Raw genomic sequence first — 12,148 nt, forward strand, 5'->3', positions numbered from 1 at the left:
ATCCTCTTTGCTAACCACTCACACCCTCACTTGCCTGATAATTTATTGAATTTCATGAAGCCCTAATTTCTCTTCCTTCATTAATCTACTCAATTGCAGTCATTCTTCCTATCACTGACTTGTACTTGAAAACTAGGTATAACTAACTGTGTATGTAAAGGAGGAAAAAAGAAAAAAGAGGTAAGGAGAGAGGGGAGGAAGGAGGGAAGCAGAGAGAAGAAAACATCTGAGGGGGAGAAAACGTGGGTATGCATTTGATTATAAACTGTAAGTGACATGTACATGTATCTCTGAGCATACGTCTGTCCGTAAAGGTGGACACAGGAAGGTATAACTTTTCTTTTGGGTCACAACTCAGGCTTATTCTGGAATTCAAGTACATCCAGATATGGATGGCGAACTAGTGGAAGGCACAGACCTAGCAATTTGCATGCATTAATTTGTAAGGTGTGGGCTGTCTGAAGGAAGACATTAACCTCAGTGCTTATAGAAAATGAGAAGGGCTGGACACATGGCATCTGTTTCAAATCTTGTTTCTCTACCTTCCCCGACCCTGCGCCCCACCAGTTCCCAAGAACTCCTGGGATATAGGTAAATACCGAAGGAACTGCTTTTATAACAGATTCTATGAAAACAGGAGGCATAAGAAGCATTCCTTGAGTAGCCAGCAAAATCCATTACTAGAGAAGCAAAGAGAGGAATTCTTTGCTTTCTAGGCAGAACATAGGCTTTTACTCTTGCCCCTATATGGCGCTCAAAGCAATTGCTCTAAAACACAAATTTAATCACACTTCTCCCCTCCTTACAATTGTTAACTTTCCAATTATTTTAGAGGGAAGTCCAAATCTTTAACATGGCTTACAGGGACTCTCATGAGTTGGACTCTGCTTACTCTACCACAACTCTTGTTACACTGTAACACACCCCCTCTCCGACTTTGTACCATCCATTCTGAACTTTCTCAAAACTGAAAAGGTAACATGTTTTCTTGCTGTTCCCTCTGTCTAGAGTACTCTTCCCTTCAATCTTCATCTGCTATTCTCTCATCCATGAGGCTTTAGCTTAGATACTTCTTCCTCTGGGAAACATTCCTGATCCCTCAAGGGCCAGGTTAAGGGTCTCTATTCTGTGCATCTTTAGCACTTTATACATACACAGTAATTAAGAGTGTTTATGAAATTTTCTTATTAAATCATGTCTCTCTACTCTAAGGCAGGAATATACTGTTTTTCTTATTCATTGTTATATCCCCAGATCAGACACAGTGTTGGCAAATGTAAAGTTCTCAATAAATATTTGCTACTCGGTCTCCAACTGTGTTGTGAGGATTTCCATACTCTGGAACTAACCTGCAGTTGGCTTTCATTATCCTTTTGTGGCGAGGACCTTCCTGAGGCACTATTTTAATACTATTTTGTGGTTAGCAACTTAGGTCTTCTTTCACCTCCTCATATCCAATTTCTAGCTAAGAAGAATAATTAAGAAAAAGAGTAGTAATCACTATGAAATGTAAGCTCAACTGTTTTTGGATTCCTAAAAATTTAAATAAAAATCTTAAGATTTATCCACTCAAATTCCACAAGTTAAAAAAAATCAATAGTAATGAACTTTCTAGCTTATCATTATAAAACTACTTGTTACACAGTAAATTTGATTGACATTAGGCGTATCTTACACTCATCTAAAAGATGCCTTATTTATTGAAGCACAAACCTGATATAATTATTCACCAGTAATGGAGCCCCGAAAGCACAAACCCGCAAGCAAACCATCTCATCAATCGTCTGTTTTAAGAGCCCAGCTGTACTAACCACCAAGGCACATGGGAAAACATTTGATGCCAAAAGGGTAGCAATAACTATCCATCTAGAATAAACAAACTACAGTTAAAATTCCATATATACAGAAAAGTCAGAAATGCATTCCTGCTTTAGAGATCACTCTAATCCTGGCTTCTGCCTACCCTTTTAGAGGATAGGTTCTCAAGCTCTGGGAATCTATCCTCCTCTCTAAGGCGGAGAGGTCCCATGTTTCAGGCCTCACGCTGGTGACACTTAGCTTTGGCAAGTTTCTAGCAAAACCAGATAAAGGGAGAAGTCCTCAAAGAGAGCTATTCTACTTCCATTAACCTATCCTTCAGAAACATTTATACTAGTGTGTCAAGATATATGCGTAAAGATTCTATTTAGTCCTGTATATAATTTTTTGAAAACACTTTAAATATCTATTAATAGAGGGATGGCTAAATATACCTAATTTATATTCTTATGGACTACTATGCAATCATTACAAAAATAAAGCGAGGTGTACTGACATGGAAAGATGTCCATGACGCATTTTTGTAAAAAAAGGTGAAGAATATTACACAAAACATTATTCCAATTTTAGTTTAAGAAAAGTAAAGAAATGGAAAATAATGAAGGGAAGAGATGGGAAGGGAGGAAAAAAGATAAGAGAGAAAACTCAGGGCTCACAGGTATAAGCACACGTTTGTATCCACAGAAAGAAGAGAAAGAATCTGGAATACTATACAATAAACTATTAACAAATGTTTACATCTAGCATAGTATTTTCACTTTCTTACTTGATTTACTTTTGTACCATTCAAATTTTCTTTTTATTTTCTTTAAATAATGGACATGCATTGCTGTTTTAAATTAAAAAGAAAGCACAATGATTAAAATAAAACTCTTTAGTTTAAATACGAGTTTATTAAAGAACAAAACTGATTTTCAACTTAGGTAAAATATCAATTCTCAAATTATTCATCCATATTTCATATTCCCTAAATAGAAATTCATTCACAAGAACCCAAACATTTTTGACATTTCAAAAAAATGTAAAGGTACATACAAAGTTGTGTGTTGTAAGTGGAACATTCTCCAACACTTCTACATGCAATTCCTCTCCAGTGAGCCAGGAAATATCAGTGTCCCAGCCAATTGGTTTCTTCTCTCTGCAAAGTGTAGACACAAATCTTTCTTGGTTATTATACCTAAAAATCTTCATATACCTCATGCTGAAGATATGAAAATTTGGTTATTGAGGGGCTAGTAATGGTGAGGGAGGTTTGGCTCCCTGGTCTTCCATCGTTAGAAATTTAAATGGCAATAAATTAATTTTTAAGTTTACCCCAAATAAATGTATCACTCTTGGACAAACAGCAGGGTAAAGAGATGTACTCTTTTCTTCAAGTCAGCTCCAGAAAAGACCTACAACAGCAGAAAATGGATTGTTCCTGGCGTCCAAAAAAAAAAAAGAAAAAAAAAAAATCACAGGTATGGATATTTATCTATCCTTTCAAAGAAAAAGAGTACTCAAGGGACAACATGCCCCAAAAAGAATACTTTTTTAAACTGGGATTCAAAATTTGGGGGGAGTCTTGGCACAATTTTAGATGCATTCTGAAAGAAAAATAGTTCAATATAAAATGTTAATTTTGATAAGCCTTTTATGAAACTGAGAGTTCGTATTAAAAACAGGGGAGTTGGGAAGAGTCCACTATTCAAATAAAGCACATTCTAAATGGTTCAAAAGTTGTAAGAATCTCAAATTCCAAGTAAAGTCATTTAATTAGAGTAATAAACACTATCATCACACAAAATTATTTAATGTTAACTCCTCAAAGGACCTACAAGATTTCTTTAGGTGAACTTAATATTTTTTTCTGAAGTTGATTTTCAATTTCCTAGGCTTGGGTACAGATCCTACAGAAAACCCCAAAGTTTACTATCTGAGGGTTTTTTTTCCTTTTTTTAAACAAAACTTCACATCACATACAAACCATACCCATCCTGAATTCTGTAAACAGCACAGCACTCTGGGATTAGACCTCTCATCATCAGTGCTTTCTTTAGACTGTCCCGGACTGTAACGCCACACCTTGCAGGTACCTATAGTATCATAAATACATGATATGAGGTAAGGGGAATAAATTAGGTATTTTTTCACATCATTTTCTCAAAATTCAATAATTTACCTTTACAACATAGTATCTTTAAAAGGTCATATGGATTACTATGTCAGAGACAACATCATTTCTTTTTTTTTGAGGAAGATTAGCCCTGAGCTAACATCTGCCGCCAATCCTCCTCTTTTTGCTGAGGAAGGCTGGCCCTGAGCTAACATCCGTGCCTGTTCTCCTCTGCTTTATATGTGGGATGCCTACCACAGCATGGCTTGCCAAGCAGTGCCACGTCTGTACCTGGGATCCGAACCAGCGGACCACAGGCTGCGGAAGGGGAACGTGCACACCTAACTACTGCGCCACCGGGCCGGCCCCAGAGACAGCATCATTTCTAAAGCTAACAATATTAAAGGGAAATTATAACTCAAATATCTGTTATTTTCACCAACTTAAAGCAAAATTGATTTGGTTTTTATTAAAATTATGGAATATTTTAAACATATAAAAGAGAACAGAAAATATAACAGACATCTATGTACCCATCACTGAGAAATAATAGATGTTAACAATTAAAGCAGATTCAATTTTGATCCAACATTGTTCAAAGCTGAAAACTGTAACCCTTCAACCACACTGATGGTCCTTAAAAGACATCTTACTGATCCTAAACATAAGAGGAAGAAACTACTTGTCTTAATGCGCGTAATTAATATTTGTTGTTTAGTTGCCTAGCATTCCTATTTCCTCTGGGAACCTGCCCAACCCTAAAAATCCACATGGTACTAGAGAGGCTATCAGTCAAGGGTTGCTACTTTTCTAGCTACACATGAAACAGCTGGCTAATCAGTTTCTCATATCCCTGGCAAAAGCAACTGATCCAGGACTAGACACAAGACCCAAACAACACAGGAGTTCTTCCCTAAACTGACAGAAGGACACTAGCTATGAGAAGTCCCTATTTCTACTGTAGTTACATTGTGCCAAGACGACAGAAATCTGGAGCCCCCAGTGGCTATCTTTCCCACTACATTGAGAAAATCTGGTTACAGAATGAAGCTAACCTAGGGAGAAGTAGAGATGACACTGGGAGTGGGGAAGGAGGGCGCCCTGGAAAGAGATAAGAAGAACCTTTCTACATATTTGAAGTTATCCCTACTCTGGCCTTTTCTGCAGGTGCCCAACCCCCAGCCCAACCCCACTGAATGTGAATAATTTATAACTGAAAGAGAACTGACAAACAGTGTAGACTAAAGTGAGAGAGTGGGAGTTCAGGATGGTTATTTTTTATGGGGGGGATGGGAGTGGAAACAGAGGCAATGTGTTAGTTAATAACAATAAAATTAAAGGTTCCATTCTTTTAAACCATGAAAGTACTTAGCAAACCAGGTTTCCAAAGAAACTGGGGAATCTTTATGTCAGAGGGGAAAAAAATGGAGTAAAGGTGAATATAAGACAACTGAATTTAAATAATATATTGAACAGAGAACAACCCAGAAAGCCAAATTAGGACATACAATTAGAAAAAACAGGAGGCAGATTTTAGCTCAATTATAACCGTTAAAACTACCTAGCAAGGCAAGTTTATCATGAAGGAGTAGGCTCATCATTGGAAGTATTCAAGAGATGGGACCAGTACGGTTAATGCTCTTTATTCATGTACTCCGTATTTGCGGAATTTGTCCACTCACTACAATTTATTTGTAACCTCCAAATCAATACTTGCAGCGCTTTTGCAGACATGCGCAGAACGGCAAAAAATTTGAGTTACCCAACAAACGCCATCCCACTTGAGGCTGAACAAAGTAACAAAGTAGCTTCTTGTCCTAGCTCTCATACTCTAAACAAGTGACCTATGCCAGTGGGCTTTTAAGCTAACAAGCCCCAGCCAGCTGTGAAGAAATAAAGAACCTAGAAGCCAATATACAGAGGCCACCTTGGCTCATTTATATAACAGTAACCTGTATTTCCCCTAGGAGCAATGGTTTAGTGTTTGCAGCAAATTTATAGAACATACCTACTGCAAACAGCGAGAACTGGCTGTACATTCCAGAAAGAATGAAGGGAAAGCTCACTCTTTCCCTCTGCTACTCATATTCCACCTACTCTAATGCAACAACTTCTTGGTTGGCAGCCCTATCTTTAGTTTTACCCCCATCCAACCTATCCTATCCCATGTTACCATAGATATCTTTCTAAAGAAGGTATTCTTAACTTTTCTGTGTGTCAAAGACTTCTGAGAATCTGAGGAAGGCCTCAGATGTTCTCTCTGGAACATAAAATTTCAGGGGGTTCATTGAACCTGAAACCAACATATGGACTACTGAGGAGCTCAATGAACTCAGATTTAGAATCCCATCCTAAAATATAATCTTACGTTTTATGAGCCCGCTTAAAATTTTCCCATTATTTATAGGGCAAAATTCAAATTCCATAATATGGCATCAGTGAACTGAGGCTATCTATGCCAGTTCCTTTGGAAATTTCCCTCATGTGCCCCAGTAATGCCATCTTCAAATACAGCTATGCTCCCTAATGCTTCTCAGCACAGGTTGATTCCAAGGCATGTATATATTTCATCAGCAGGCAAAAATTGGGTTTCCCACTCTATCACCAAGGGAAAATCTATCAATCAGTCTTTCTTCATTCCACTCCAGTAGGCTGATTTTTTGTACTATTTGCTCCTTCATGATAGTGCCTATTCAACAAACCGACAGATCAATGGAACAGAACTGAAAGATCAAAACAGACTCCAATACCTAAAAGAAATTACAATAACACGAAGACAGCATCTGAAATAGGGCAAAGATGAACTTTTTAGTAAGTGATGTGGGGACAACTAGAACTAATCTAGAAAAAAAGGTTCATTTATACTTCATATTGTACACTAGGGTAAACTCCAAATGGATCAAAGGTTTAAATGGTGAAAGAAGGAAGGAAGAGAGAAACCATAAAAGAACTGGAAAAAAACCATGGTAAACTCCTTTATAATCTGAAGTGAAGAAGGCCTTTATAACTATGATGCAAAATCTGGAAGCCACAAAAGAAAAAATATTAAATTCCACTAAATAAAACTAAGAGCCTTTTAGATGGCAATACTAATAAACACAGAGTAAGCAAAGTCAAAAGACAAGTTCGAACCGGGAAAAAATATTTGCAACTCATATAACAGGCATACAATCTTCCTGACGGATAGAGAGCTGCTGAACAATTGAGATCAAGACCATCAACCCAAAAGAAAAATGGATATAGGACATAAAAGATAGTTCATAGAAATAGAAATGGCCTTCAAACATATGAAAAGGTATTCAATCGCACTGAGAGAGAAAAGCAAACTCAAACCAGCCACGATGCTGTTCATTTACCAGACTGGCAAAAATCCAAACGTTTGACAACATATTCTGTTGCTGAGTCTACGGTAAAAAGGCATCTCTTACATTGCTGGTAGCAGTGCAAAATTAAGCAACACCTATGAAGCAAAATTTGAAAGTATCTATCAAAATTACAAATGCAAATTTCTCTTTGATCCAGGCAAGCCTACTTTTGGTATACCACAGTATACTGGTCAACTACAGCTGTGTATTTCAGTAGTGCATTTCTTCCCACGGAGTAGTATTCTATTCTATGGATATAGCAAAACTTGTTTAACCATTCATCTGCTGATGGACATTTGGGTTATGCCTAGTTTGGTGCTGTTACAAATAAAACAACTAAATGTTTTTGTAGAAATCTTTGTATGGACATATGCCTTCTCTTCTCTTGGGTAAATACCTAGAAGTAGAATGGCTGAATCACATGCTAGGTGAGTGTTTAACTTTTTACAAAATTGCCAAACTGTTTTTTTTCTTTATTGTGGTAAAATACATATAACATAAAATTTACCACCTTAACCATTCTTAAGTGTATAGTTACTTGTATTAAGTACATTCACATTGTTGTGCAAAAAATCTCCAGAATTCTTTTCATCTTACAAAACTGAAACTCTATACCCATTAAATAACTCCCCATCTCTCCTTTCTCCAGGCCCTGGCAACCACCATTTTGTTTTCTGTCTCTATGAATTTGACTTTTCTAGGTACCTCATACAAATGAGATCATACAGTTTGTCTTTTTATGATTGGCTTATTTCACTTAGCAATATATCCTCAAAGTTTATCAATGCTGTAGAATGTGTAAGAATTTGCTTCTTTTTAAGGCTGAATAATATTCCAATTGTATATATATACCACATTTTGTTTATCCATTCATCAGTTCATGGTTGGGTTTATTCCACATTTTAGTGATTGTGAATAATACTGCTATGAATGTGGGTGTACAAATAATCTCTTCGAAACCCCACTTTCAATCCACTTGTGTATATATCCAGAAGTACAATTGCTGGATCATATGTAATTCTATTTTTAGTTTCTTGAGGAACCATCATACTGTTCTCCATAGTGGTCACACCATTTTACATTCCCACCAGCAATGCACAAGGATTAGAATCTCTCCACATCCTTGCCAACACATGTTCTTTTTTCTTTTTTTGATAGTAGCCATTCTAATGGGTGTGAGGTAGTATCTCATTGTGGCTTTGATTTGCATGTTCCTAATGATTAGTGATGTCGAGCATCTTTTCACGTGTTTGTTGACCATTTGTATATTTGCATATCTTCTTTGGAGAAAAGTCTACTCAAGTCCTTTGCCCATTTTTCAATTGGGTTGTTTGGGGTTTTTTGTTGTTGAGTTGTAGGAGTTTCTTAAATGTATTCTGGATATTAACCCCTTATCAGATATGTGATTTTCAAATATTTTCTCTCATTCCACAGGGTGCCTTTTCACTGTTAATTGTGTCCTTTGATACATGTAAGTTTCTTATTTTGATGAAGTTTAACTTATCTATTTTTCCTCTTGTTGCCTGTGCTTTTGGTGTCGTATCCAAGAAACCACTGCCAGATGCAATGTCATGAAGGTTTTCCTCTATGTTTTATTCTATGAGTCTTACAGTTTTAGCTTTTATATTTACATCTTTGATCCACTTGAGAGAACTCTGTACATGGTGTAAGGTAAAGGTCCAACTTTATTCTTTTGCATGTGCATATCCAGTTTTCCCAGCACCACTTGTGGAAGAGACTGTCCTTTCCCCCACTGAATGGTGTTGGAACCCTTGTCAAAGATGCTTTGACCATAATGTGAGAATTTATTTCTGGACTCTATTTCAAAGGTCTATATGTCTATCTGTCTATGCCAGTACCACAATGATTTGATTACCGTAGCTCTGTAATAAGTTTTGAAATCAGGAAATGATTTCCAACTTTGTTCTTTTTCAAGAATGTTTAACTATTCAGGATTCCTTGAAATTCCACATGAATGGATTTTTCTATTTCTGCAAAAAATACTATTGGGATTTGGAAGGGATTGCATTAAATAAAACCGCCAAATTGTTTTCCAAAGTGGTTATACCATTATACATTCCACCAGCAGTGTACAAAAATTCCAGTTATTCCACATCCTTGTCAATAGTTAGCACAGTCACTCTTTCATTTTAGCCATTCTAGTAGATGTGTAATGGTATCTTGTGCCTTTAATTTGTATTTCCCTAACGACTTATGATGTTGAGCATTTTCTCATGTGTTTATTTGCCATCCATGTATCTTCTTTGGTGAGGTACCTGTTCAAATCTTTTGCCTATTTTTCAATTGAGTTGTTTGTTTTCTTGTTATAGAGTTCTAAGAGCTCTTTATATATTCTGGATACATGTTCTTGATCTGAATATATGTTTTGCAAATCTTTCAGTCTGTGGTTTGTATTTTTATTCTCTTAGCACTGTCTTTTGAAGAGTAGAAGGTTTTAATTTTGATGAAGTCCAATTTATCAATATCTTCATTAAGGATGGTGCTTTTAGTGTCATATTTAAGAAACTGTTGCCAAATTCCAGGTCACAAAGATTTTCTCCTGTTTTCTTCTACAAATTTTATAGTTTTAGGTTTAATTCTTACTTTTCATTCATTCCTCTGTGTTCAATGTTTTTCTTAAAGTAATTTTTGGGTAGTTCCTTTAAGCACAGTCTGGGAAAAGCAAACTCCTTCATCAGGAAACACCTTTATTGTGCCATCACTCACAGTGTACCTAGCTAGCTAAACTCAGTTTAGCCAAGGTGACTTACAGGCATCTCTCAGCACTATGCATATATATTCTGTTGGCTTCTGGCTTCCATAGCTGCTATGAAGAACTTTTTTGGATAATCTAACTGTAATTCTTTTATATATTTTTTTTTCCTAAATTCTTTTGAAATAATACTCTTTCATTTGTTATGTCTAATAGTATGGATTCAAATTTACTTATCTAACTCAGTGCTTGTGTTTCCAAATCTTTAGTTTCATATGTCTTTTATAAGTGTTAGCCATCATTTCTTTGAATTTTGCTCTACTCCTTTATTTCTAGTCTTACTTTCTGGAACTCTTTGAGACATATAATAAAATTGTTCACTCCATCCTTCATACCTCTTAACCTCTTATATTTTCTGAAACTCTCTTTCCTTGCTTTCCAGAGTTCACTAATGCTCCCTTTATTCAGTTGGGTTTAATCTACTTTTTATATAATCCATCGAGTTTTGCAAAGTAAATAAAATATTTTAATTTTTATACAGCTTTTTAACACGGCTCTGTAATAGGCTGTAAGTAGCTTGACATTGAGATTTTATTTAAAGTTTTACCTTGATACTTTCTCAAATCAGCATCAATATGCTCAATAGTTTTTTCCCTAGTGACAACTGCTTCTTCTGAACTTTCTATTGTATCTTTATTCTATGTTGTTTGAATTTTTCCAAAGCTATTATGAAAAATTTCAAACATACAGAACATTTGGAGGAATGGTACAATTAACATCCAAATTCTCTCTACTTAGGTTCTAAAATTATTATTTTTTCATATTTGTTTTTTCTCTCTACATTTTGTTTTCCATCATACCATTTGAAAATAACTTACAACTTGATTGATTGAGATGAAAGTCAGAATAGTGGTTACTCTTGAGGGAGGGTACTGAATTGGAGAGGGCACAGGAGAATCCTCTCAAACACTAGAAATGTTTTATATCTTGATCTGCATGGCAGTTACATTTGCAGAAAGTCACTGAGCTGTACACTTGAGATTTGTACATTTTACTATTGTATGCATTATATTTCCAAAAAAGAGGGGCAAAAGTTAAAGGCATCATGACAATTTACCCCTAAATACTTAAGCATGTATTTCCTAAGAATAAAAACATTCTCCTACATGATTATTTTCATATTTAAGGAAATTAATAATTGCATAACATCTAATATTTCATCAACATTCCAAATTTTCCAAGTCTCAAGAATGTCTTTTATAGGTCTTCCCCATCTTAGTCCCAAACCAGGATCACATACTGCATTTGGCTGTTATATCTCTTTAGTCTTGATTAGTGTAGAATAATCCTCAACCTTTTTTATCTACCATGATACTAATCCAGGCCATTTGTCTTGTAAGATGTCCACATTTTGAATTTGTCTAATTGTTTCCTCATGGTGTTTAACTTTTTCCTCTATCCTCGTCATTTCTTATAAAATGGAAGGTCCAGGAGCTTGATATTCACTGCAATCATTTTTAGCAAGAATACTTCACAGATGGGGCTGGCCCCGTGGCCGAGTGGTTAAGTTCGCACGCTCCGCTGCAGGCGGCCCAGTGTTTCGTTGGTTCGAATCCTGGGCGTGGACATGGCACTGCTCATCAGACCACGCTGAGGCAGCGTCCCACATGCCACAACTAGAAGAACCCACAACGAAGGATACACAACTATGTACCGGGGGGCGTTGGGGAGAAAAAGGAAAAAATAAAATCTTTAAAAAAAAAAAAGAATACTTCACAGATGATAATTGTCATCTACTAAGTTTTAAATTTTAAGACCACATGGAAGTTCTACTTGGTTCTCTTTTAGGAATCTAATCTTGCTGTTTTTAAGTCTTCTAACTCACTGATGGTAGACTGTTTCCTTGTATATCTTTCCTTGTATAGCTTATAACGTGGGATTTTGAGCTTGTCAGTGGGACACTCTGTGAATTCCATGAGACCTAGATGAGCCAAGGGAGGGTTTGCATGTGCTTCTGCCCAGTGCCTGGGTGCTATTAGCACTCCATGACCAATAGTTATGTTAATTTCTTGGGTTGAGGGTTCCTGGGCAATGCAGGCAGTACAAATATGAACCCTAAACTATGATGAGAATAGGTGTATAGTTAAGAGTTCACAG

At 36.3% G+C, this 12,148-nt stretch overlaps 1 protein-coding gene across 10 annotated transcripts in view; it reads right to left on the minus strand.

Moving 5' to 3' along the window:
* BRAF (B-Raf proto-oncogene, serine/threonine kinase) overlaps positions 1-12,148 on the minus strand; it is a 148,234-nt gene that overhangs the window by 65,231 nt on the left and 70,855 nt on the right. For all 10 annotated transcript variants that reach the window (XM_001496264.7, XM_070266009.1, XM_070266010.1 and 7 more), the window contains 2 exons: positions 3,790-3,893; positions 2,854-2,956 (listed from right to left, as the gene is read on the minus strand). In XM_001496264.7, coding sequence (XP_001496314.4) covers positions 2,854-2,956; positions 3,790-3,893 — 207 coding nt within the window. The remainder of the gene's footprint in view (positions 1-2,853; positions 2,957-3,789; positions 3,894-12,148) is intronic.

This window comes from Equus caballus, chromosome 4 (assembly GCF_041296265.1).
Source record: "Equus caballus isolate H_3958 breed thoroughbred chromosome 4, TB-T2T, whole genome shotgun sequence".
Lineage (NCBI taxonomy): Eukaryota > Metazoa > Chordata > Mammalia > Perissodactyla > Equidae > Equus > Equus caballus.